The sequence below is a fragment of the Numida meleagris genome, chromosome Z (genome assembly GCF_002078875.1).
Source record: "Numida meleagris isolate 19003 breed g44 Domestic line chromosome Z, NumMel1.0, whole genome shotgun sequence".
In the NCBI taxonomy this organism is placed as follows: domain Eukaryota; kingdom Metazoa; phylum Chordata; class Aves; order Galliformes; family Numididae; genus Numida; species Numida meleagris.
The window spans coordinates 70,074,468-70,100,946 of record NC_034438.1 but is presented as its reverse complement, the minus strand read 5'-3'; the positions used below and the strand labels follow the sequence as shown (position 1 = coordinate 70,100,946).

The 26,479-nt window shown below is 45.6% G+C and overlaps 2 protein-coding genes across 2 annotated transcripts in view; one reads left to right on the top strand and one right to left on the bottom strand.

The window, feature by feature from the left end:
- NCBP1 (nuclear cap binding protein subunit 1) overlaps positions 1–21,678 on the top strand; it is a 32,889-nt gene extending 11,211 nt beyond the window's left edge. The window contains exons 11-23 of the mRNA XM_021379986.1: positions 4,638–4,748; positions 6,482–6,546; positions 7,182–7,244; positions 8,573–8,647; positions 10,086–10,189; positions 10,711–10,833; positions 12,041–12,143; positions 13,101–13,194; positions 15,659–15,762; positions 16,035–16,149; positions 18,216–18,347; positions 18,754–18,867; positions 19,345–21,678. Coding sequence (XP_021235661.1) covers positions 4,638–4,748; positions 6,482–6,546; positions 7,182–7,244; positions 8,573–8,647; positions 10,086–10,189; positions 10,711–10,833; positions 12,041–12,143; positions 13,101–13,194; positions 15,659–15,762; positions 16,035–16,149; positions 18,216–18,347; positions 18,754–18,867; positions 19,345–19,458 — 1,317 coding nt within the window. The 3' untranslated portion in view covers positions 19,459–21,678. The remainder of the gene's footprint in view (positions 1–4,637; positions 4,749–6,481; positions 6,547–7,181; positions 7,245–8,572; positions 8,648–10,085; positions 10,190–10,710; positions 10,834–12,040; positions 12,144–13,100; positions 13,195–15,658; positions 15,763–16,034; positions 16,150–18,215; positions 18,348–18,753; positions 18,868–19,344) is intronic.
- Positions 23,031–26,479, bottom strand: part of XPA (XPA, DNA damage recognition and repair factor) — a 7,933-nt gene continuing 4,484 nt past the window's right edge. The window contains exons 6-9 of the mRNA XM_021381530.1: positions 25,923–26,028; positions 24,608–24,773; positions 24,079–24,196; positions 23,031–23,261 (exon numbers count right to left, since the gene is read on the bottom strand). Coding sequence (XP_021237205.1) covers positions 23,113–23,261; positions 24,079–24,196; positions 24,608–24,773; positions 25,923–26,028 — 539 coding nt within the window. The 3' untranslated portion in view covers positions 23,031–23,112. The remainder of the gene's footprint in view (positions 23,262–24,078; positions 24,197–24,607; positions 24,774–25,922; positions 26,029–26,479) is intronic.

Below are 26,479 nucleotides of genomic sequence, written 5' to 3'. Positions count from 1 at the left end.
CTATGAAAAGAGGTTGTCTGCACAGCATCACTAGGCTGTTGAATTCTTATGACCTGTTGTATTTGTAAAGCTTTTGGTACTGCTTGGGCGTGACAAAGTTTATACGTTCAGGTTGTCTGTGTCTTGACCGTTCTTGTCACTTGACTGTTTCTGCAAAATATGGTAATACATAAAATGCTTTACATGAGTATTTGATAATGAGCATGTGGTGAATATCAGAATTGCCATCTTAGTATCTCAAACAGATAATGACTGATCATCCAGTTGTTGCTATTTCCTGTCTTGAGAGCAGAAGCCGTTCTGTACCTAACGTGTTCCCCTGTGCCCTTTTATCATATGTTTTATCAGTATAATAGTCACAGAATGGATTGGGTTGGAAGGGACCTTAAAGCAAACCCAGTTTCAACCTCCCTGCTGTGGGTAGGGTTGCCACCCACCAGCTCAGGCCCAGGGCCCCATTCACCCTGGCCTTGAGCATCTGCAGGGATGGGGCATCCACAGCTTCCCTGGGCAGCTGTCCCAGGGCCTCACCACCCTCTGAGAGAGAACTGCTTCCTTATATCTAATCTAAATTTCCCCTGCTTCAGTTTGGATCTGTTCCCCTTGTCCTATCACTATCAGACCATGTAAAAAGTCTTTCCCTCCCATTAATAAGCTTGCTTTAAGTACTGGAAGACTGCACTGAGGTCTCCCTGGAGCCTTCCCTTTTCCAGGCTGAACAAGCCCAGCTGCTCAGCCTTTCTTCAGAGGAGAGTTGCTCTACCCCTTCTGATCATCTTGAGTAAGGAGCGACAATCCCTTCCCTCTCCCTGCTGGCCACCCTTGTTTTGATGCAGCCCAGGATGCAGTTGGCCTTCTGGGCTGCGAGCGCACACTGCTGGCTCATGTCCAGCTTTTTGTCCACCCGAACCCTCACGACTTTCTCTGCATGGCTGCTCTTGTATAAGTTCCTCTCTAGTCTGTACGTATCTGGAATTGCACTGACCTAGGTGCAACACCTTGCGCTTGGCCTTGCTGAATCTCATCAGGTTCACACGCGCACGTTTCTGAAGCCTGTAGAGGTCTCTTTAGATGGCATCCCTTCCTTCTGCTCCATCACTGCAGCATAGTGCCATCAGCAAATCTGCTGAGAGCGTGCTCAATCCCACTTCCTAGATCACTGATAAAGATGTTGGAGAGCACCAGTCCCAGGATGGACCCCTGGGGGACACCAGTCGGTCACCAGCCTCTACGTAGACATAAAGGTGCTGAGCACAACCGTCTGGCTGCAAGCATCCAACCAATTCTTTAACCACCCTTAAAATCTGTATCTCTCTAATTTAGAGATAAGGAGGTGGTGTCTTGTTGCACTAGAGGAGGTTCAGGTTGGATATTAAGAAAAATCTTTCCTCAGAAACAACAGTGAGGCATTGGAACAGGGTGCCCAGGGAGGTGGTGGAGTCACCATTACTGGAAGTCTGCAAGAAACGTGTGGATGTGGCATTGAGGGATGTCATTTAATAGCCATGGTGGTGATCAATTGATGCTTGGAGTGGAGCATTTTAGAAGTCTTTTCCGACCTTAATGATTCTATGAACATGTCAAAGGCCTTGCAGAAGTCTAGGTAGATGACATCATTTGCCTTTCCTTTGTCCACTGATGCTGTCACTCCGCCATGGAATGTCACCAGATTGGTCAGGCACTGAGGACTTTGCCTGACAGCCATGACTTTTCAAATATGATGGAGACTGGCTTGGCAACCACATCAGCCAGTTCCTTTAGGACTCTGGGATGTATGTTGTGCAGCCCCATAGACTTGTACACATTCAGTCTCATCAGGTGGTATCACACTTGCTCTTTGCTTTCAGTGGGAGTGATTTTACTCCCTCAACCCCATCAAGAGGTTCGGGGACTTGAGAGGTGTGGGAAGTGTGACTGCTGGTGAAGACTGAGACAAAGAACTTGTTGAGTACTATAGCCTTCTCTGTGTCTGTTGCCAGTTCTCCCATCTCATTTATCAGAGTGAGTACACGCTTTTTGGCCTGCCTCTTCTGACCAACATACCTGTAGAATCCTTGATATTTTTCTTGTTAGAAAAATGTTTTCTTGTTGTTCTAGAATTCTTGTTATTTTTCACCTCCCTCACCAAGGGATCTGTGTCTTGGCATTGCTGATCCCATCTATGCATGTCTAGATGGTGTCCTTGTACTCTTCACAGAGCATGCATCCCTGCTTCCACTGCCTGTGTATTTCCTTCTTATCCCTCAGTTTGACCAGCAGGTCCTTGTTGAGCCATGCCAGTTTCCTGCCTTCTCTGCTTGATTTCTTATGCTAGGGGATGGAGAGTTCTTGTGCTCTCAGAAAGGTGTCTTTAAATAGTTGCCAGCTCTGTTCCATTTCTTTGTCTATAACAACAGCTTTCTGGGGATCCCAGAAGTTCTTTAAACAGATGAAATGTCACTCTCTTGAGTTTCAGGGTCCTGACTTTGCTCTGTGCCAAGCCCATCTTCCTCAAAATCGCAAACTCAACCAGGACATGGTTGCTACAGCCCACACTACCTCCAGTCTTAACCTGTTTCCTGATCTCATCTGCATTGGTGAGCACCGGCTCCAGTAATGCTTCACCCCCCGTTGGTCTGTCTAATACCTGGACAAGGAAGTTGTCCTCAATGCACTCCAGGAGTCTCCTGGATTGCTTAAAGCCCACCATGTGTTGCTTTCCCAGCAGACATCCACGTGGTTGAAATCCCCCATCAGGATGAGATCCTGTGAGCAGAATGCTTCTTGCAGACAAAGCAAGAGGAACTCATCAGTGGGCTCCTCTTGATCGGAGGGCCTATAGTAGATCCTGACCACCAGATGTCCTTTACTGGTATGGTCCCCAGAAGCACTCAGCCTCATCGTGGCTGTTTTTCAGGGGTAGCTCTTTGCATTTTGTCCGTTTCTTAACACACAGAGCAACTCCTCCGCCCCACCTTCCTTGCCTATGTCTTCTGAAAGACTTCCAGCCCTCAGCCAAAGTGTTTCCAGCATTGCGACTTGTCTCACTACGTTTCTGTGATAGCAATTAGGTCGTAGTTTTCTAATTGCACCATGGCGTCCATCTCCTCCTGCTTATTTCCCATGCTGCATGTAGAGGCACTTCAGGCAGGCTGTCGGCCATGTTACCTTCTTCTAAGAGCCCTCCAAGACAAATCTGAGGGTTTTTTTTTTTTGCTGCTTCCTAAAATGACAGTGTTTCCTGGCTCTCCTCTGTCATGTAGAAGTACATGCCCTTCCCCCATCACATCTTATTTAAAGTTCTGTTAGTCAGCCCAGCCAGCTTGCTGCCTGTTAAATTGTTGCCCCATCCCAACAGTTGCATCCCATCCCATGTCAGCCTGCCCAATCTCTTGGAGGTGTGTCTGGAATCATAGAACCCATAACCCTGAGCGTGACACCATCCACACAGCCAGTCATTGAAATGACCTTTCACTGCATCCTACGTGGGTCCCAGTCCTCCAGCCAGCAAGAATGAGAACGCTGCCTGTGTTCCTAATGTCCTATGTATTCCTGATATTCCTATATCCCAAGGGAGGATCTGGTAATTTTTTGTGATTTCTTTGTGGCTTCCTCACGTAACCCATCTTGAAAGAGCAGGAGTGGATAGAAGTCCTCCATCTTTATCAGACCCGGAAGCTTTTTCCAGGGAGAAGCTCTTCAGCTCCTTGTAGTCTTGGTATGACTCCAAGTCCATCCTCAGAATATAGCCATTTCTAGTCAGTGTGTTTTCATGTGCTGTTTGTGAAACCTGTAAACAGACAATGATTTCGTAAACTAGTAAGAACATTATCAACTGCTTACTCATTTAAGCTTTAATTCTTCTGTGTTTATTCAGAAGTTTAAAGTGGTCAGTGAGGAAAAATTACCAGCTCTAATGAATCCCTGGTTCGCGATTCCTGTGATTTAAATCTAGTTGAGAATGGCATGCAGACTAACCAGAAGCTGAAATGTGAATGTAATACAGTGATGACATAGCCCTTAAAGATTGGCATAGTACTGTGAGCAAACTTGCAAATAAAGTATGAAAGCTGGCTGCAAGATTGGTCTTAGTTTTCACAAAAGGATCCTCAGCCAAGGGTGTACAGAGCATATATTTTTGTTATATGGAATGGTGGTTAATATTTTCTGTTGCGGGTTGTGGCTTTATTCATTTATTATTTTGTATAAGAGAAAAGAGAAGGGTGTACAGTGGAAAAGTACAGTCTAATTTTCATGTAAATTGTCTTTCATATTATATGCTTAAGCTTCGCTTAATATGTTTAATGTTTATTGTTTCATCGAATCAGATTATTTCAGCTTAGTTTTGCCAGCATCATTTAGTTATGCTGCAGTAGGGCATAATATAGCTGTGTGCACTTTCTTAGATGTAACATGCTTAATGCTGGGACTGTGTTGTGTTAGCACAAAACGATGAGGGCGGTGTTAGTATGTTTTAATATGATGTAGAGTTACCACTGCCTTTATAAGCTTCACCTTTTTTTCCTAGAACTTGCGCTTGACAGAATAGTATCAGCCTACTTGGGTATGTGCTTAAGACTGATGTTGCTGTTGCGAAGCTGAGGGTTTTGTAGGCCCTATCTGACTGTGCTCTGATTCCATGCCTTCCTGTCCTACAGGTAATTTTTGCAGAGCTGTTTCAGCTTCCTTCTCCGCCACACATCGAGGTCATGTACACAACACTCCTGATTGAACTGTGCAAACTTCAGCCTGGTTCTTTACCACAAGTTGTATCCTTTTTTTGTTTCTGGAGAGCGTTTTTAAAATGGAGTACTTATGTCACTTGTTCTGTAGGTGAAGAAGTAGCAAGAAATACTGTCAATGATGTATTTCACAGCTGCCGTGTGAAGCTTTGTTTGTAATACTTGCATGAAGGAACAGCGCGGCCCGTGTAGCACAGGTCTAGTCTTGCTGGCTGGTCAAGACTCCTCATATTTCTGGACGTTGCTCTGGTGCTTCCTCTCACCTTCCAAAGAAATGCTGTTCTAGTATCCTGTTAGGACTGGATAATGTGTGGTTTGATTATGTTGAAGGCAAGGAAAGCAAGGGACAAACTTAACCTATGCTTCTAAGAACTGTGTGAGCGTAGCAGATGATTTTAAATGGACCTGCCCAAGTTCCCACTCAAATGCTCTCACTGGAAGCATTCAGAATGTCAGTAACAGCCTGCCAGCTCCAATAGAGCAGTTAAATACTGAGGAAGGAGGCATGACTCTCAGCTCATCCTGTCTGTTAAACTGTCCCTGTTCTGTTGCAGTCTTGGATCACGTTAGCTCATCATTTCACATCAGGCTACAGACTCTGAGAACAGGTGCCTATCCACTGGTAACTTCATTCACAAATTTTCATTATATGTCATGATATCGTTACGGAATCATAGAATTGTAGGGGTTGGAAGGGACCTCTGGAGATCATCTAGTCCAACCCCACTCTAAAGCATGTGTCGTACAGTAGTTTGCAAAGGAAAGCTTACAGGCAGATTTTGAATGTCTCCAGAGAAGGAGAATCCACAGTCTTCTCTGGTCAGCCTGTTCCAGTGCTCTCTCACCCTCACAGTAAAGCTTTTCCTCAGATGGGAACTGCTTGTGTTCCAGTTTGTGCCCACTGCCCCTTGTCATGTTGGTGGGCGCTACTGAAAAGAGCCTGTCTCCATCCACTTGACGTCCATCCTTTAGGTAGTTACAAGGACTGATAAGATGCCTTCAGACTTCTCTCCTCCAGGCTGAACAGCCCCATGTCTCAGCCTTTCCTCACATGGGAGATGCTCCATGACCCCAGTCATCTCTGTGGCCCTCTGCTGGTCCCTCTCTAGAAGATGCCTGTCTTCCTTGAACTGGAGAGCCCAGAACTGGATGCAGTAGTCCAGGTGTGGCCTCAGCAGGGCAGGAAAGGGAAGTCAGCATGCTAACCACACTCATTTTAATGTACCGCAGGATACCATTGGCCTTCTTGCCCACAGGGGCACACTGTTTGAAAATCATATCATGTCAGTGATTAGAGTGTGAAGCATTCCTAGAATTGTGGGGATCTCCGTGCAGAAGGCTATTAATGTTAATAGCAATGCTGTAAAAAGGATAAAGCCCTTGCTGGGTGAAGCCAGCGTAGACATAGTATCTTGAGTTTTCAGTGATGATCAAAGGTTGTTTGTGGATGTACAAGGAAGGTTATAGAAGTACGTGGTTGGTATCTGTTTGTGTCTGTGCAGTCTCCTGTGTGTGAAGGCAGTTATAACTTTGTCTAGGAGCCAACAATCTCACTGCAGTGGAAGAAAAATAGCGTTAGAAGGGAAAACGCTTTTTGGCCTCTTGTCTTCCTTTTTTTCCACTATGGATTTACTGTGATTTTACCTGCTTCTGGAATAGTCCAAGGGAGCTGTCAGTTCTTGCCATTCTATTATAAAACAGAATGGAATTGAGTTTGATTTATCTTGTGCTTTTCTGTTAACCTTAACAAGAAACTCCAGCTTGCGCAAGCCACAGAAATGCTCTACATGCGTTTGGACACAATGAATACAACCTGTGTAGACAGGTAAATGTGTTTTAGAGAAATGGAAATTATTCTTCATTTTTCCTGTGTATTGAGCATTAAGGGATCTATGGGAAGAATAGTCCAAAATTCTTGCTATAAATTAATGGTGCTGTTCAAAACAATTTTGGAGGGCTCTTGATTTGATCAGTCTAAAAAGAGGTTTGGGGGCTTATGCCTATTATTCCTAACACACTCCACTAGAGTGCTGCTGAGAACTTCTATGCATCCCAGCCTGGTAAAAGTTGCACAGTATTCTTCTATCTTGTACTATGCTCGTTAGTGGTCTGGGAAATAAAGTTGTGGTACATGTGCCACCCAGAGCTGGAGGAGAGTGGTGGTTTGAGTGGAGGAGAGGTGTTAATTACTCATCAAAAATGTGAAAGCTGCTTATTCACAGTAAGTTTGTTTTAATTGTTAGCTTTTTATGTCACCTGTCTGTATGGAACAATAGAACATAGCAGGCTGTCTGTCCACAATAGCTAGTTTCTGAACTTAGTCTTTTGTATCCATCAACATAAATGTAATGCTGCTCTGCCTTTGACATATAGAATATGTCTACAAGAAAATCTCGAATGAAAATGTTTCTGCACTTTGAATATTTAATAGAGCTTTTTTTTTTTCCTCTTATGATGAAGATTCATTAACTGGTTTTCTCACCACTTGAGTAACTTCCAGTTCCGTTGGAGCTGGGAGGACTGGTAAGTTTAATCTGAAACTCATATTGCAAAAACCATAAACTTTCAAACTTCCCCAGAAAGTGTCACAGTATACTGGCCCTATTAATTGCTTTCCTCTAACTTTTCAGAGTTTTTTTTTTTTTTAATCTGTTCATCACCATTGAGAGGTAGATTGTCCTGATAATCCTTTCAGTCTCTGTATTGTCCCTGACTAATTTTGTGATAAATATCAAGCCAGTGCAAGTGTTCCTTAAAGAGGAGAAGTAGAAACACAATTTCTTTGTTTTTCCTGTACCCCGGGTCGGTTGTTGGCAGACTTTCTGGGATGGCTCCCTAGCTGTAATGGTTTGCCCTTGTCCTCTGTCTGTCTGTATCCTGCACTCATTCTGTGGTGTTACTTTCTGTCTTACCCCAAACCTTCAATTTTCACCTTTATCCGTGTGATCCTGGAGTCAGTTTCCCTCCTGCAAAATCTTACTACCTGACTTTCCAGTGGAGCTGGTCCTGCTGTCCATTCTTATGCTAAATCGTGAACTTGCATTCCTGGCAGGAGCTGGCTGCTCTCCCAACAATGCCTAACCACAGGCTTCCACGGGATTTGTATTCCAGGCACTGTGCTGGCTGCCTGCTGCCTTTCTGTTCTCCCACTAACGCTGGGCTTAAGTCCTTAATACAGTCCCAACTTGTGTAGACTGCTACCACATACACTCTCCATGACTGATCTGCCCAGCTGTCACGGAGGGAGGTTCAGTCTTTCTTAAGATACGTTACTGTGGCATTACTTAAGTTTCTTGCGTTGTCCTCGCAGAGCTGTGTGCTTGCTGGTCAGTGTAAGTACAGTGTGGACTGAGCCACTGGAGGACTTCAAAGAGCCAACTTTTTCTTTGCGTGGATGTTCCTGGATGGGAATGTTCTATGTGCTTTTCCTCACAAACAGCTGTTTTTCACAAATCTTGTAACTGTTTGAGATCTTTCTTCATCTGAAAGGCGTTTGAAATCAGCCAGAAGTTCAGAAATTCCTGCGAGGGAGAAATAGAATATAAAATCACACAATGTTCTTTTCCTAGGGAAAAGGAAAGCGGAGTAACCATAAGCACAGGTTACTTTTAATCTGTTGTGGAAAGGAGAGCTACTTAAATACATCACATAAAGATGAGTTTTCAAGATTTCTGGTAATAAGGAAATAGTGATGAGCTATCTCACTGTCTTCAGAATGTGTATGCTGTGAAAGAGTGCCAGGCAGTCCAGCTGTGCTCAGACTGATTGTTTTATATGTATTAGACCTACCCAGAAAGAGACTAAATCACCAACTCTTTCCCTAAAAACCATCACCTTCTGTTCTTCGATAGGTCAGATTGTCTTACTCAGGACCTTGAAAAGCCCAAACCCAAATTTGTGAGAGAGGTTTTGGAAAAATGCATGCGGTAAGTAAAATCTGTAGGTAACTGTACACTGGGTAGAGTGATCTTTGCTTCTGGATGCTGCCAAACTCCTTGTAACTTTACTTCTGCCTTCCATGTCTGTTCTTGTAGTTCCATTTCAACTAAGAGACAAGACGGTTGTTTGCATGATTGTATTCTGATTTACATGTTGTAGAGCACTACTTCTAGCAGACAGAGGAAGAAACAGGTGAAGCACGTAGTAGTGAACTGTCTGCTCTAGTTATGCTTACATCTGTTTGCAAAGAGATGTTCTTCACCATAGGCATGGGAAGAAATAGAGATCAGCCAATAGTCCTGAGGAGGATTTGGATTTCAAAGAATGTATCATGAGTTACTCTAAAAACCAAAAGTGAAATTATAATTCTTGTGAGTCTCTTTGTTGTCAGTAGTCCATTTAAAAGAAATATACTGAAGTGATCCAGAAGTAATGTCTCCTATTTTATTGCGTTGCCCACAATGTCAGAGGTAGATGGTGGTGGTATGGCAGCAGGGGTTGAACCTTCCTGTCAGTATTCCATTCCATGTTGTGGCTGTGCAGCAGAGGGGCAGTCTGGCAAAATGGCATCTGATACGGAAGTGCCTATGAAGCGAAGGTGTGGGATTGAATTCCTCCATGGGGAAAAATGATTTTCACAAGCACGGCATGCGGGCTCTTGTTTATCGCTGGTGAAAATGTGGAGCTAATGAGGTGACAATGCTGAAAAATGGTGTTTTGTAGCTGAGAATTTGCTCCGCTAAATAGTGTTACTGTGCTCTTTGTGTCAATTATAGTTTCTGTAAGAAACTACTAGGAGGCATTGCTTTCAGAGCTACCTACGTGTTATAAAATCACCTACAAACAAAAAGTCCACGGAACTCAACAAGAATGCACTACCAGAATTCTTGAGATAGAGGGATAGGAGACATGGTAAAATGTTCAAAAAGCCTGTGTTGTTCAGAATCTTAGATGTCAGCATCAGTCTGTTTTGGAGTGAGTTCAATGCAGGCAAGTGCGATAGGAGCATGCTGCAAAACTAATTCAAGTTTTCTGCTGTGTTTCTCCATTTCACTGAATTAAGCCTTTGTAGGAGTGAAGTAAGCTGGGAAGTAAAATCAAGAGATCTGTAGACATGAAGGCATCTAATATTATTTTCTCCTTTGACTACCAACATCTTAGTGGTTTTCTGGATAGCATCTTTAGCTTTTGCCTCTAAATCTTTTCAAAAGCTGCATGGTGTGAGGATAAAGTCCTCGTATCAAGGTATTAAAGTAGCAAGCATCTATTCATAAGTTTCTTAGATCTTACTGATGAGCGGTGCAATTGTATTGTCTTAACATATGTGAAACTTAAATACAAGGAAGCCATTGTAAAGGAATGACTTTAGAATTAGCCCTGATGTTATATGCATTTCGATTCTACTGCTGTTAAACTTATTTGCAGACTCTCCTACCATCAGCGAATAATCGACATTGTTCCTGCAAGCTTTTCTGTCCTCAGTCCTGCAAACCCAGTGTGTATCTACAAGTATGGAGATGAAAGCAATAGTAAGTATTACAGTTCACAAAGAGTCAAGGGGAATTGCTTCAAAGCAAGGGAGCACACTAGCATTTTGAATTTGATAGAACAGTAGAACGTTCCACTAGTAATGGAGCGTGCAAGGGCTGCAGCGAACGTGAGGACTGAGGGGGAAAAAGCAACTTTGTGTTACCAGTAATAAAAGGAGTAGTGGACGATCCTAAAAGTAAAGGTTTCACCATCCGAGATAAAGTGAGGGGAAAAAAGAAAGGTAGTATTGTATTTTAGGAAGTTGAGGGAAGCTATGTAGAGCTTTAAGATAAAAGAGTAATTTCTTGACCTCAGCTCTAAAGGGTTCTACCAAAAGTTTTGAATTTGACATGAAGAGGAGGAAACCTACTGAGCAGTTTTAATGGAATAATGATGTGGACAGTGATGTTGAAACAACTCATTATGTGTAGCTGGGAAGTGTACTTGCTTCTTTGATAGGCAAACTAATATCAAAAGATATTCAGTTCCTTTCTGCATTTTTTTTTTTGCTTTTGCTTAGGGTCTCTTCCTGGATATACCGTGGCCCTCTGTTTAACAATTGCAATTAAAAACAAGGCCAGTAATGATGAAATCTTCAGCATTTTAAAAGATGTGCCTAACCCAAACCAGGATGATGATGATGGTAAGGTATCTGTTGTTAGGTTTTGCAAGGCTTTAGTTGCTGTTTACACTGACTTGCAGTCTTTAGCTATATGTGTGCTAAATTTTGTTTTTTTCCTTTGAATAGTTGGTTTGAATATATTAGTAAATGGAAGTAATGCACAGTTGTTAGGGTTTGTTGTAAACATGTTATATGCAGAAGCAGGCCTGTTTTTCTTAACAAAGGGAACACAGTGCTTCAGATGGGTTTTCTTGAGATTGATGGCAGAGGCAGCGTGATGGAATTTAGCATCTCCCTTGCCCTTACCACTGGAGTACAGTTCATGCCGTTTGTCTTACCCTAGTAAATCAGTGCTTTTGCCCTAAAAGCAGTCCCAGAGCAGATAAGATGGCCCAAATGCTGGGTAATCTTCCATGGAATATTCTCCAAAGATAGAAACTCACAGTGGGACTCCACTTGAGTTCTTTTTACATCTGTAGACACAGACAGTATTGATGCCTAAAGCCTGCACATTTTAGGGGATGAGGAGTGCAAGAGTGAGAACTTCACTTCTAAGAAAATGAGAGAAGTGATCTGCACAATAAGGACAGATCCAGTATTTCCACAGTATGAGACAGTACTCTGCTATGCAAGCAGAAGGCAATAGTTACCTGTTTTCTGCCCTGGGATGCACTGTTGTGTTTCCCAGTTTGCTTTAGGCTTCACCCAGTACTCCAACCTGTTTGTCTTCAGGTGCGCAGGAGGAGATTTAGCAGCATTCACCTCTACTACCTGTATTTGCTGTGCACACTTGCTGGACTTTTCTCCCATATCAGAAGAAGCCATCTTCTGGATGCTAATTATTGTAGCTTTCCATGTCCACATCCGCTGTCCTTTCTTCGTGGTCTACCAGGCTTTCATCTTGTTGCATACCTCTACAGCTTCCTTAGCTGTTGTCTGCTGCTGTCCATGAGTGCTGTTATGTTATTGTATAGCAGCTGTGTCTCTGGTAGCTTCTTCACCGAACTGGAATTCTTCCTGTGTGTTTTCCCTGTGACGAAATGGGAGTGTGATTATTTGCAGTGTGGATAGTGCTTAGTAAAATAAATGTAAAATTGTTTGCCTGCTCCCTTCTGAGCCTGGCACAGCCTTATTGCCAAAACTTTTTCGTGAAATGAGTTAAAACCATCAGTTACCTCTAACAGTTTTCTATGTAATACTTACAGTATCAACTTTAAATAATTTGCAGATGAAGGATTTACTTTCAATCCTTTGAAAATAGAAGTCTTTGTTCAGACTCTGCTCCATCTAGCTGCAAAGTCTTTCAGCCACTCCTTCAGCGCCCTGGCGAAGTAAGTGCAGTGTGTGCATTATTTGAGGGTTGGCACAGCTGGTTAGTTCTAATAATGAAATGATAAAAAAAACAGTGCTCTGCAAGCTTCAGCAGTGTCTTAGGTACTTTGCAATGCCGTAGGACTCTGAGGGCTAATGACACTCTTACTGAAGGAACAGAAGTGCTGTCAATGTGAAGTTAAACATATGAATGGAGTTAACAGAAATGTCTACATTGCATTGAGTTTCATACTCTGTGCTTCAGAGATGTTAAGCGTCCATAATCCAGGAAAGCAGCAGTCAGCTGTACTTCAATGAATCATTTTTCTGTTCCTCAGTAAATGTATGTGGTTCATAAAAAAAACCTGTACCTGGAAGCATTTTAGAGGCATGTTTACAATAAACTGGGCAGTAACCCGCAATCAGTAGTATAAGAGGCATGCTGAGGTGAGTACACAGCCATGGTATTTTCACTGCTGCACACCAGCACTGGCAGGCACGAGGTCATGCTTTGTAGTTACATCGCAAAATGCTGAGTTGCGAATGTTGTGTAGTGTCCAGCATAGCTCTGTTAAAACAGAGGCTTTAGCAGGGTTTCCTTCAAAACAGCAGACTGGTTAAGTGTCTGCAGTTGTGGAAACATATCAAGAAGGTCTAAGGTTCTAAAAGCAGCACATGTTGTGCCAGCTGAGCGTAGGTAAGCACACAAAGCATTTTCGTGTGCCTCCTACTTCTAGGAACATGAGAAATAGAGTCCACCTTCCAGGAGAAGATTCACCACTGAGATTTAAGCTGCTTTTAGGAGTATATCTTTTATAACTCAAATGGTGATGTTTTCCCATTAGTAGTTGTTCAGGAATTGCTGTATAAAGTCCCCAGACTTCCTTTTTTGGGCAGTGTAAACCACTTACCTCATATCAGATACCCTTTCGACCTGAGCCCTGCTCCTTCACTGACTGATCTGCATCTGTTAAAAGGTTTCACGAAGTCTTCAAAACACTTGCTGAAAGTGATGAGGGAAAACTCCATGTTCTGAGAGTTGTGTACGAGGTCTGGAAGAACCATCCACAGGTAAGGGGTTGCAATGTCAAGCATCGTTGGGAGTTTGAGCTCTCACAGGTCACGTTAAATAAAGCATTACAGTTTGCTTTATGTCCTTTAAAACTTTCTTGAATGTTGTCTTGTTTCAAGGGAAGTTCAAATTCTATTCACCGTTATTAACAGTGTTTAAAGTGAAGGCTGGAGATAAAATATATACTATATGACTGTTTATTTCTCAGAACTGATTGTGGGAGAGCAAAGGCTGTGTCATTCTGACTCAGGTTTGCACTATGCTGTATGTCATACAGGAGAACTTGTTTCTTGTTCAAAACTGGAAAATGATGCTGGTGCCTAGAATTGAAATAAGATGTAGATCTCCCAACAAAAGCAGGCTCAATTCTTGGAAATGGGGAAACCTGGCTGGTCCCTCGGTTTTTTTCACTTGCTAGCAAAAGCTATGCAGTTATTCCACAGAGATCAAGTTGAAGTCGCTGTTGCGTATGGGCAGAATGAGCAGAGCTGCAGTCAGTAACTGTTCAGAATGGAGCAGTCTGACAGCGGCATGATTACATTCATTCTTGAATCAGAGGGAATAGCACCCTGCAAGCCCTATGGAAAACACCTCAGTTGTTTAAACAGTTCAGTTTCTTCACAGCAGTTGTTTTCTCCTTCAGCTGTCATTCTCCTATACACAGAAATAAAAACGAGGAGCTCACACTGAATTTGCCTGTGTAAATGATGTATTCCTTACTGATGTGCTTGAGTTACACGTGTCAGTATTTGAAAGGGGACCATACCTCACGGCTGCATTGTACAGGCACTAAGAAATGATTCCACTGTGAACAGGGGATTATCTTATCCTTGCATCTGCTGCTAAACCATGGTCTGTTTTCCACGGTTCCTAAAGGAAATGTAGTGCCTAAAAGACAAGTAGTGTCTTGTACAAACATCTTTTAAATACGGTTTAAAAATACAAATATATATCAAACCGTGGTGTTTTTTTAATATATTAAATTTCCTGCCCAAAATACTGACCTTGAAAATGCGATGATTACAATCTGACCTACTTTTACTTTGCCTTAATTGGATCAGAAGAAATTACATGACTGCAGCCTAATGTCCACGTCCTTTTCCTCTTGGTTCCTTTGTACTGCAGTATGACCAAGCTGAGATGGAGGCTTCAAACTCGAAAAGTTAGGTTGGATTTTTATGAAAAAATGAAAATTGCATTTAAAAAACACCAAGTGCTGGTGTTTTGAGGGCCATGTCGTGGAACCTAAATTTCCTCTCCTGCATGTGCTGTAGTTGAGCCTTTTGCTTCTGCTCAAGTGCTTTCTTATCTGTGTGTCCACAGCATCTCTGGCACATAGGCACTTGGAGAGGCGGTTTCTGTGCAGTTCAACCTACTCTGCTGTAAATGTCTCTTGGTCTGGTTTCAGCTATCAGTGTATTGAAGGCTCAGCTGCAGATGTTGATTTTTGTTGTCCCTGGACTAGTTTAGTGTGGTTGTGGTGGTTACTTCATAAAGAGAAATTTTAACACTGAGATGAAATGTTTTCTCCAAAATCTGAAGCTTGTTCCTTGACAGATCAGGCAAAGTAATCAGAGACCCTTCTTGGCATTACAGGAAGACACACAGAGCCTAAGATGCTATCCTGGGATGTGAAAGTTGAGTCCTGAGTCTTCTGTATGATTCATTTGGTTATTTTAATTTCCCTTCCTTAAAAGGAGCTTTGTTACACTTCCTTATGTGACGAAGGGGGGTTGTGAGGATAAATACATTGCAGGCTGTGGTTCTTAGATGTTGTGACATTCAGGCACACGAGTAACTCAGATAAGCCTTTTTTTTTTTCTGAACAGCTTGTAACTGCTTTAGTCTGCAGCTCTTCTCTGCAGTTGCCTTCTGGATTACGTGCAAAGCTCCTGGAATCGTGGCACTGCCTGCTGCAAGCAGGCTCTTCACTGTCTGGCCCTGTCCTAAAATGCAGTAGTATCTGTAGGAAAGAGGTTACTGCCATGTTTGAAAAGTACTCCATTTCAAGGGGAGTGCAGGCCAGCAGCTGCTCTTTCTTCGTGGTGATGTGACAGTTGTGTATGCTCTGCTTTGAGTACCTTGATGTCATGAACTTGGTCTGTGCTGCTTCACTTCCAGCTTCGGCGCTCGTAATCTTTGTTTTTAAAAGGAAGTATGTATGCTAACGAAGAATGATCCATTACTTTCACAAGGTATAGAAGGAATTGTTAAACAGAACAAGAATGCTTGCTTTATGTAGTTGGTACTGATCCCTTCACTTAAGTAGCTTTAGGCTAGACCAAGCAGATGTCATTTTTAGACAGCAGTGGTTTTCTAAAGGCTTTGAAATCACCCAGTAATACTGCTGTTGAGTTCATCAAACTGTTTCTGGTTTTATGCAAGGCTGGAGTGCTTCTTATGTTGCCCAAGACCTTTTCGTATTTTGCTAGAAATGACCGTTTTGTCTTCCACAAATTACAGATGATTGCTGTGCTTGTGGACAAGATGATTCGGACACAAATTGTTGACTGTGCTGCAGTTGCAAACTGGATCTTCTCCTCAGAGCTTGCGCATGATTTTACTAGGTAACATGTGAACTTGTCTCTGAATTAGTATTTTAAGTGACCCGTTTACAGCTTAATCTGTGGAAAGTAATGCAAGAAAAGGGTACGCCTGACTGTTTGTCTTTTCTACAGAATATGTACTTGATCATTTTTCTTTCTGAGTTGGGATTGTGTTTATATGACAAGAATCTTGCTGGCACGTCATTTTGCAGTTAGTCTGTGAAAGTGTCAAAGTGGAAGAACACAGGAAAATATTCCCAGACAAAGGCTGTTCCTCTGTGTCATCTATCTAGGTTTTACATCTGGGAGATCTTGCATTCCACAATTCGTAAGATGAATAAGCATGTTCTGAAGATTCACAAAGAACTGGAGGATACTAAGGCAAGATTGGCCAGACAACATAAAAGAGTGAGTAATTTGTTTGTCATTCTTAATTATTTTAAGTGAAGTTAAGCAAACCTGCCTGCAGTCAAAATGATGCATAGCTGCTTTTGGGGCAGGACAGAATAAATATGCCTACCAGGACATGTGTAAATGTACAAACATGGTCATTTATAGTAGAAAGACATCAAAACTGGATACATATTCTCAACCTGCATTTCTAAAGGTAGCCATAACCTAAGAATTTACTAAAATCCTTAAGGGAATTCGTGTGTCTGTGCTCTGTCCGAGCTTTCTTGCAGAAGTTTCTTTTCCAGTATTAGCATGTCTTCCATTTGCATTCTCATATGGATTCCATTACCTAATTGGGTAACAAACAGTAAGAAAAGGTAAAAACTATTCACATATTTACAGTAAGTTCTGTTAAAGAGTATACTCTTGTGGCTTCCATGCAGAAGTGCACGGAAACAGCTGTTTGCTATCGAAAAGTTGGCTGTTACTGTTCTTCTGATGGAGGCTGCTGGATTCTGGCACTGGCACCTGTCATCTCCTCTTCCAGGGTATTTTTCTGAGCACGTCTGTGTGACCTAAGTTACTGTATGCAACAAACTGGTGAGCAAGCCACTGCTGTGTTCTGTTGTCCCAGGTGGGATAGTAAAATGGGGTGAGAGTGTGTCTGTCTGGCAGCTGCTGGGACAGTACTGCTGGCTGAGTCTAACACTTGCTAGTGACAGGTGGAGTCAGTTTATGGACACACCAAGAACTGCAGAGAGCAAGTTTGCTAGTTAGTATGTGGTCTTTGAACGTAGTTGCTTGCACAAAGTCTTTAACTTGTTCCAAAAACTGATAGTTTTTGAAGAAACCCACACGACTCATTCATTCTTTCAGAAGTATCTGCGGAGAGTTCACTGACACCTTGCAGTCTGTTCTCTGTCAGTTTGTCCCAGCCCCTTCGTCTTGTTCCCTTCACTCCAAGCAGCAGCTGTTACAGCTGTCTGCATCCTCAATCTACATTGATCAGCAGTTAATAAATGCCAGTAATTATTGAAGGCCTGGCCGCAGTCATTGATCTTACTGTGAGGCAAAGAGCTTCTCTGGCATGCTGAAACAAATACGTCAGTGTTCTTGTGTCTGTTCTCATCTCTTGCTGCAGCCCTTTATTACTGAGTACTTCAAATGAGTATTTTGCCAGGAAGAAGCATTTGTATGCAACAGTGAGTGGTCCTGCAGGCTGGTGCTGTGCTGCATCATCGTTCCTTTTAGAGGAAGTAAACCATCAGATTTTGATGTTCCCAGCGTGAAGTGGATTGCCTTACTATGGAATGAGTCCAAAGCTTCTCTTAGGTTGCACTCAGCGTTTTAAGTTCAAGAAACCTTTGTAGGTAGGGGGCAGAGGGTGGAAGTGAGATCCTATAACATTCCCATTGCTCTGGTCTTTCCGTTTTTTGACGCTGGCTCGGAGCTATTGCTGTCTCCTGATAACTAGTTTTATTTGCTATTCAGTAGATAAGGCAAGATATGTCCCTGTGTTTGTCACAAATTGTACATGCTCCTCTTACACATATTTGAAGCTTTTAGCTGCTAGCTTGTGGGTGTTTTTACACGGAAACAATCATCTTCTCAGAGGGAGGCAACTTCTGTATTTGAATCAGACTGTATCCTGTGTCCTGCTGGATCTCGTGTAAGACCTTGCTATCTGAGGTGGCAGGTTTGGTACTGTGTTCTTGTGGGTTTTTTGTGTGGGTGTTTTATCTGCTCATTTTGTGAGGAGTGTTACTGCTTTACTTTGGAGGAGTAAGGTGTTTTGGTTTGTAGGCAGCGAGGAAACCACATGTTTTGGCTTTCACCCTAGTAAATATTTAAGCTTCCCCTGGCTACTCTGATACCTTTTTTTTTTTTCCAGACCTTTCCCATACTGGCATTTTTCTTCCAAGTGGATTTTCTGATGGCACTGAAAGTAAATGCCCTTCAAAATACAAAACTGGACGAGCTAAAAAGCAGTCTCAGTCTCTCTGCAGCCTTATGCCAGGTGGAACCAGAGGGCATTGTCAGTGTCCATGTGTTGCTAGTCTGGCTTGTGTTGTCCCTTGCAGCGAGATAGCGACGACGACGACCGGAGCAGTGACCGGGAGGACGGGCCTCTGGAGGAACAGATAGAGCGCTTGCAGGAGAAGGTCGAGTCAGCCCAGAGCGAGCAGAAGAACCTCTTCCTTGTTATATTCCAGGTAATGGTGGGCAAGCTCTCCTCTCTTTCAGGCTTTTAAGGTTACTGAATCTACAGGCTTACGGTGCCGCTTGTATCTCGAGCATCTTGTAGGGATGGGGATATAGGAAAGAGCTGACGGGCTTACCGTGCGTTAGGGTTGGTCCTTCATCCCACAGCAGTCTGCAGCTGAGCAGGACGAGTCCTTTCAGTTTGCACAGAACTGAGTTCTTTGACCTTGTGGATTCCTGGATGAAACAGTAACTTGATTTTTGTTTGCTGACTAAATCCAGTGTCTGTGAAGTGAACTGGTTACTCTCGCATTGTTATTTAAGGCTTCTGTTCTCTAGATGCACTTATCTGAGGTTAGGAACCTGCTTCCATTTGATGACATCGAGTAAATGTCTTTCTTTTCTTTCCTCTTGAAGCGCTTCATTATGCTGTTAACTGAGCACTTAGTGCGCTGCGAAACCGGTGGGATTGACGTATTTACACCTTGGTACAAGAGCTGCATAGAAAGGTTGCAGCAGATCTTCCTGCAGGTGAGTGACCTCTCTCTGCTCAGCATGGGAGGTGTGGGCTGGTGGCTGCTGAGCTCGGCAGCCGTGTTAAATCAGGTAACTGGATGGAAGCTACAGAAATAGAAAATTGTACCAGTGTGAGCAGAATGTGCATGGAAGGGTGGGTGACTGCGAGGAGCGGCAGCATCATTCCCCCGTGGGCTGAACCCTCATCTGGTCGCAGATGTGGCTTCAAATTAAAGCAAATACCTTGGGTCCATGACAGTATCCCTGCAGTAGCCTCTGCATAGGACACCCTGCACCCGGCTCGGTGTCTAGGGCTGAAAAGCCCCCAGAAGTGCAGTGCTTCCCAGCACCACGCAGCAGAGCGCGCCTTCCCTCCGCCACCAGCTCTGCGTCGTGGTTTTCTAGACCGTGGTGCATATGTCATGGAAATGAGATGTGCACAGCAACTGTGATGAAAACATTTCACCAACACAGATGTTCTTTATCTGCCAGCATCACCAGATAATCCAGCAGTACATGGTGACCTTCGAGAACCTCCTGTTTACAGCTGAGTTGGACCATCACATCCTGGCTGTCTTTCAGCAGTTCTGTGCTCTGCAGGCCTGAGGAGTATTCCTGGGTGAAGTCTTGTTTGCAGGACTGTAACAATTTTTTTTTTTTAAACTTGACATGGGGATGAAAAAAAAAAAAACTTTTTGACTAAAACTGGCTTTCATATGCTCCTATATAAAACAATTCAGTTCTCTAACCAACAGCAGACTGTAAGCATCCTAAGCCTTACTAGATACGACTCATAGGGGATTGACATGAAGTAAAGCGTGAATTCTTTTAATCTGTTTTTATTTTGGTTTGACTCTTGACTTCATGATGGTATTTTTGTTTCTCCCTTGTTTATATAGAAACGAAAACCGGGCAAAAATCAGTATAGGATTTGTTACCTCTGCCTGGCCCTTCAATCAAAGAAATGTGAAGCAGTTTGTAGTATTTTCTAAGCGTGAAAGGGAATGCACTTTCTAAATGAGCAGTGTGATAAATTCTCTAGTATGGCATAGGAAAAGTGTCTTAATTTGGGGCATGTGAAACAATGCGTTAAGCTTTTTAAAGTAGTATAGAGCATATGGATTGAGTATGTTTTTAAAATGTATTGTCTGGTGTCCTATTCCAGTAGCTATAAGCAATCAGTAGAGGAATTTGATGGATAAATTCTGAAAAATGCAATCCTCTTTGCAGTCTGGTCAAACTTTCGAACTCTTCCTGGCAGTAGCTTCCACTGGTGAACAGAAGCGGTGAGCAACACTTGGAGTGGGGCAGATTTTCTGCTGTGCTCCTGCAGCCCTCCCTGTGCTCTGGGATCCTCCAGCCCCAAACGCCGGGGGCGAGGGCAGGGCAGCGCTCAGCTCGCTCTTTAGGTTCCGCCTGCGACTCGCTGGGCTGCCATGCTTGCACTGGACTAGACCTGCAGGCCTGCAGTGACGCCAGAAATGCTTCTGTTACTCATGGTGGATGAACCGGGTGCCGCTCCTTGTCTGGCTCAGCAACAGCTGCTTTGTGGTGGCCTTGGCCGCTTTGAAGCGTGGCAGCAGCATGTGGCTGCCCTGTCACCTGAAAGCATTGTAATGCTAACTGAAGCGGTACCTTGCCAGGAGACTCAGACTGGGGAAACACGTAACCTGAAAATAGAGTAGCCTTAGTTTTGAGTTATGCAAATAACATTACTTATATAAATGCCAAATCAGAGTGGTCTGTGTTATGATAAGCAGTGATGAATGGCAAAGACACTGCCTTAGGTGCTCAGGTCTCTACTGTACAGCGTACTTCCAAGCTGTTTGTGTTCTCTTTACTTTGCGGGTGAATGTTTAAAGAATTTCATACCCAGTGCTACTCAGTTCGAGCTTGAAAGTGATGAATTTTAAGTAATTTCGTTCCTGTACAAATTATTTTTTTTCCTCAGTGTTTTGCTTCACAATGCAATTCATCCCAACATTAATAAATTGACCTCCTAATAAAGTGAGGAGAGCGAAAAGGAAAATTTCTGAGTGTTGACCTAAGCTTGTACGTGGCTCGTAGCAGTTGGACACGTCCTCATAGACTTCAGTTGGTTATTTCTGCTTTCACTGCTTACCCCCTCTGGTTTGACTGGTCCCTCTCTTCCTTTAGGGTATCCTGTTATGTGTTATAAATTTGCTTTTTGCAAGGGTTTTGTCAGTCATGCACAGTTCTGCTTCAAATCTTTCTGTTAATGTTCTCGAGCAATTAAATGGTGTTTTTTAAAAGAAACGTTTAGCATTGCAGAGGTTTTAATTGGGGGTTGTTTGTTTTTTTTTTTTCTTCCACTGTCTCAGATCAGTAAGGAGTTCTGATTTTAACTAACAATGGGGATCTAAGCGACTGTAAATGTGACTGCTGTAAAAGTGGCGATGCGGTTACAATGTGCAACCTGTAACTTGCTCTGAGCCTCGACAAATAGTGGTGCTGGGGATCCAGTTGCAAATACCTGCACGTGGACAGCGTAATCCTATGATTTAAAACCCAATTTGCACTTTCACAATGGATCGAACTCCCATGATGGGCTTTGACATCTCTATAGTCTGTTGGAAGTCTTCCCCTCTTTCTAAGTCCAGTGCCGTACGCCTGTCCTGACTTGGGAAACTGGTTGGTCTATAGGAAGACTGAGATGCTTGCACAGTGATACCAGCAGCTACCTAACTTGAGGAACTCGGAACTGCGGAAGCATGGGGTGGTGGATAGTGTAAAGATGCCATGTGGCTGGAAAAAAAAAAATGCACAATTATTAAAGACAAAAATAAATGAAGGTGAAGCAGGTTACTGCTGTGTTTGTCCTACCTCTTTGTGGGGAGCCGCTGAAGTAAAGCAGTCATTGCAGTTATACTGGTGTTAGGTGCAGATGGGTACGGAGTGCTTCTATTTCCCCTGTACCACTGCTGGTATGCTGACCCGCACACCTGTACAGCTGTGTGCTATGGGCTATCCTAACAAACTTCCCCTGTGTGCACAGCCAAGTGATGCACCCGTGCATGCTGCCTGGTGCCAGGAGCGTGCTGACGCAGATTTTCCTTCCCCCTTGCCCCCACCTCTTTTCTGGGGTGTGCTGTTCCAGGACTGCAGCAGGCCAGGCGAGGTGAGCCCCTGCTGTTTGCTGCAGGATGGCTGTCAGCCTGCAGGGAGGCAGGTTGTTCAGCAGCCAGTGCACAGCACCATTCCTGCCCCACAGCACACGCAGCCTGACGGACCTGCCCTGTGGAGGAACCTGGAACCACCACCTGAATGGCTGCCTCCAAAAGAGAAGCGAGGGTCCGTCAGCAGAAGTGCCAGCCTTCCTCCCTGCCCCGTTTCGGTGCTGCACAGCCACGGGGCTCCTGACTCCCCTTATGCCTCAGCAGATGTCACGGTGAACAGCTGAGAGGACGTTCCCTCACGGTGGCCATTTTCACATGCATTCCCCGGTCACTGTGTGTAAGAACGGGGAAGATCTGAAAAATGGAGGAATTTGAACTTGGACCAAAGTCCACCTCCGATGCAAACAAACCGCATCCGGATCAGTTCAGACAGACCTAGCCTGGAATGCTGCTCCCCACTTGCTCACCAAGAGGTTTTTACCTGAAGCCATTCGCACACGCTGAACTGGTGAATGAAGATAGGCTTTTACTATAAGAGCCATTGTGGTCCAAAGCTTGAGAGAAATCAGTAAGGGTACTTAAGCCTTCAGAGTACAAAACACGGCAGCTACCCGCCTTGAACCTTGCAGCGCATTCCTTTCCTTTGAGCATTCTCTTGCCACAAGAATCCTTCTGTCAAGTGGAAAGTCTCCATCTCCACGTGGAGGGAGAGCCAGGCTGGGGCCATGCCTTGTAATTGCTCAAGCAGTGCTTTAGCAACTGGCTGCTGGGAACAGACGGGAGCAAAGCGACATCAGCAAAAAGCTGAGACAGCTATGGAGACTTCCTTCTCTAACAGCAACGAGTAGAGTGAAATTCACCCTGTTTTAATTTCATCAGCACGTAAGATGAGTGTAAATACGCCAACTTCTCATCCCACAAGGCGCCCATTTCCCACCTGTTAAAAAACATGCGTGTTCCACCCTAAGATGTAGCTGAACGGTGCAGCCTCCTCCTGCACCGACAGAGCTGACCGCATCATTCACGGAGCCTGACAACAGCTTGTTCACAACTGCCTTTTCTTTAATAAAGAATACGATTAAAAATGACAATAATGATAATAGTGGAATTAAACAGATTAACGCTACATCTTCTCGTAAGTTAATTCATGGCCACATACAGTGCACGTCTTCTTGTACGTCTCTTCATCGACGTTTTCTTCTGGTCCGTATTCGTGCTCATGGATGCTGGCTGCCTTCTTCCACAGACTGCTCCTCACCGCGCGGCGAAGTTCTGATGAGAGATTTAAAAAAGATTTTTGCACGGTTTTGAAGCGTTAGTTAATAAAACTCAACCACCCACTTTCCTGAGGCCTACGCTGTGGCACCCTGCTAGCCGCCTGTCCTCCGTGAAGGGGAAGGCAAAGCTGGTATTGCAAGAACAAGTTTTGATTTGCCTTGCAGCCAACGTAACTTCACCTCATTTGCATGGTTTTAAAGGGTGGGAGCTGCCATGAGAATCTCTCACAGGAGCTTTCTGTCTGGAGGGAGCGCTGCTGCCCGCTGCCTCTTCAGGTGCTGCCCTTCAATGGTATCTAGGAAGGCTGGAACAAGGAGGAAAAGGCTTCATAGAAAAACCCTTCTACAAAGCCACCTCCTCGTTTTCCAGGACGGAGAAGTGCCTCCCATTCCAGTCGCAGTGCATTCTGCAATTCTTCACGCCCTGCGAGCTGGGTGTGCAGCTACGGCAGCAAAAATGCACAATGCAGATGCTGCAAGTGGGCAGCAAGAATAGCAAGCGGCACAGGGCGGTAACGTTTTCAACCCAGTCAGTCAGGGTGCAACCAGTGTCGTGTCCAGGCCTGTTCCTGCCCTGCACTCCACCGTCTTGGCCGCAGTCCGCTGCGTTCCCATGTTTGCTCAATCCTACGTCCTGCCTGCTCTGGGCTCTGTGAGCGAGAACCTAAAGGTGAGCAGGTGTGATACGGGCAACACCGACACCGTGCAAAGCCACGCTTCTTGCTAAGAAACAAACGTGCAGTCCTAAAAACAACCGGTGTGCCAGAGCGGAAAGCGTTCAGGTACTGCATTGTCGAAGTTCGGCCATTTACCTTTAACTTTCTTATCAAACTTCTTCTGTTTCATCTTCTCTCTGCTGTCACGGCGGAGCTCCTTTGCTTCCTGCAAGGATTCCTCATCGCCCCAGACCTCCAGAGCACGCTTGATGACCTGCAGGACGGACACAAACGCGTTTCTTTTTGCCCTGAAACGACAGAAGTAAACTAACTACAAAGCATAACCATCATCAACCTTGCCACCAACGCTGCCTCCGCCTGGAACATCCCGGCGCCCAAGTCCGGACATCCCTTCCACCCTGGGAGGTAACTTCAGAGGACACGTGCCCTCCTGTGGCCCGTACTTGTGCAGGGGGCAGCCAGGCCCGGGGGCTGCACGCCCTTGCAATGCTCTCACACGCAGATGTCTGCATGGATTCGGGCTGCGCCTCCGCTTCAATCACAGAGAACTGAGGCAGCGCAGCTGAACGCTCCCACCCTTCCCAAAGGGCTCAGAAAGCCGAAGCGAGGGGACAGAATCAGAGGGAGAGAACAAGGGTTGGAGGTGACCCGGGCTTTTCTATACCTGCACTTTTAGGTAAAGTTTCATGTCACCCCACCGTGGATTATGAGGGTTCTTCTTCACAATGAATCTAAGCACCGGCTCCCTCTGGTCCAAGTCACAGTCTTTAAGGAGATATTCTTCTTTTGCTTCCGTCCTTGTGATGAGCTTGTGTTTATCTTCAGCATCCCTGGAAGAGGTAAAGGAACGATGAGAGAGCTTCCCAGGAGAACCGAGCACCATTTAGTCTCCTAAGTTCCCACCAAGTCTGCGCGCATTCCTGGGATTCCAGCAGAGCAGCCGCCCCCATCCATCCCTCCTGTCTCTATGCACGCAACTCATGGCGAGTTCCAAGGATCTCGCTGAATCCAGGGCAGGTTTCCTGGGACCGAGCCCCATTTCGGCCAGCAGGCCGAGTCCCTTTTGCCCGAAACCCGAAAGGCTTTCTTCGCCGAGTTTTATTTTCCTACAAGGGAAGTAACCCAAACTCCACGGGGTCACAAACACTTCCAGGCAGTTCGCCCGACCCGGCCGAGATTCGGAGGACAAAAGCACCGCGCCGACACACGGCGGGGAGGCCCGAGTCCCGGCCGGGCGCGGGGCAGCGGGCCCAGCAGCAGGAAGCGCCGCAGCCGCCCGCGGGGGAGCGCCGAGTGCGCGCCAGCTCCGCCGGCACCGCGCGCTCCCAGCGAAGCCGCGGAGGCGGCGCTCGGCCCCGGAGCTGCGGCAGCGGCGGGGATCCCCGCCCGGGCCCCGCGCCCCCGGCTTCTCCGCCCACCCCGGCTCCCGGACGCCGCTGCCCGCGAGCCGCCTCCGAGCTCCCTCGGCTGCACGTGGCTACCTGCCCGCCGAGCTCCCGCGGCCATCTTTTATTCTCCACCCATTCATTGCTGAACCGCCGGTTGGCTGCTGCTGGCTGCCCCAGCGCCGCTTCCAGCATTTTCTCCGCGCTATGGGGACGCGATGGGGCGCACTCGACGGCGTCCCAACCCCCCCCTCCCACCCCCCACGGGCTGTCCCCGCACCCCTCTCCCCGGGCTCTGCTCTTGCCCTGCCTTATCCCCCCAACCCCAGTCCCCCCCGGGGCTGCTCTCCTGCCCCCCGGGGCACCACCTTCACGCCGCCGTGCGGCACGCTCCGCTCCCCTCCCCCCGCACAACCGGCGTTACGAAGCCGGCCCGTGCCGCACCCACGGGGCAGCGCCGCCGCGTTCCCCTTTCGCAACGCGGAACACAAAGGTCAGCGCCGCGCCTCCCGCCTTTTACGGCAGCTCCGTGCTGACAGGCTTGGAAGGGAAGGCTACGTAAGGACAGGAAGGCTCGCCCACTGCGTGCAATACCTGCAATTATCGCACGTGGCCCAATCAAAGTGCTGCATTAGGTACGAGTCCATGAATTCTTTGCCACAGTCTCCACAGATCAGATAGTCAAACTCTAGCACGGGCGCTAATGGAAAGAAAAAGTGGTCGTTTTTCTTTTTTTTTCTCGGAAAGAACTACCGCCTGAAACACAACGCAAGCGAGTGGTACTGCAAGCAGCTTTACTAAGCTTTAATGGCATTTCACGCTAACCGTTACAGACCGATTTCAGTTCTCTATCCACGTTTTCCAGCAAAGATACAATACAAATGCAAAGCCCACACCCTCGCCGGCGCATTCCTGCACTTGCTAGAAGTTTCCCTGCACCAAGCGTCAGGTTTCAGCATCCGCGAGCGCGCGCCCGTTTCCGTTTAACAATGGCCAAGGAACCGAGCACAACCCCCCCGCTCCCCTCCAAGCGCCCGCGTCCGCTCCCGCCGCTCCCTCCCCCCGGCCGCACATCGCGTCCTCGCGGCGCGGGGCCCGTGCGGGGCCGAGGGGAGAGCCCGGAGAAGGGGACGGCCGAGAGGAGGGCGGCG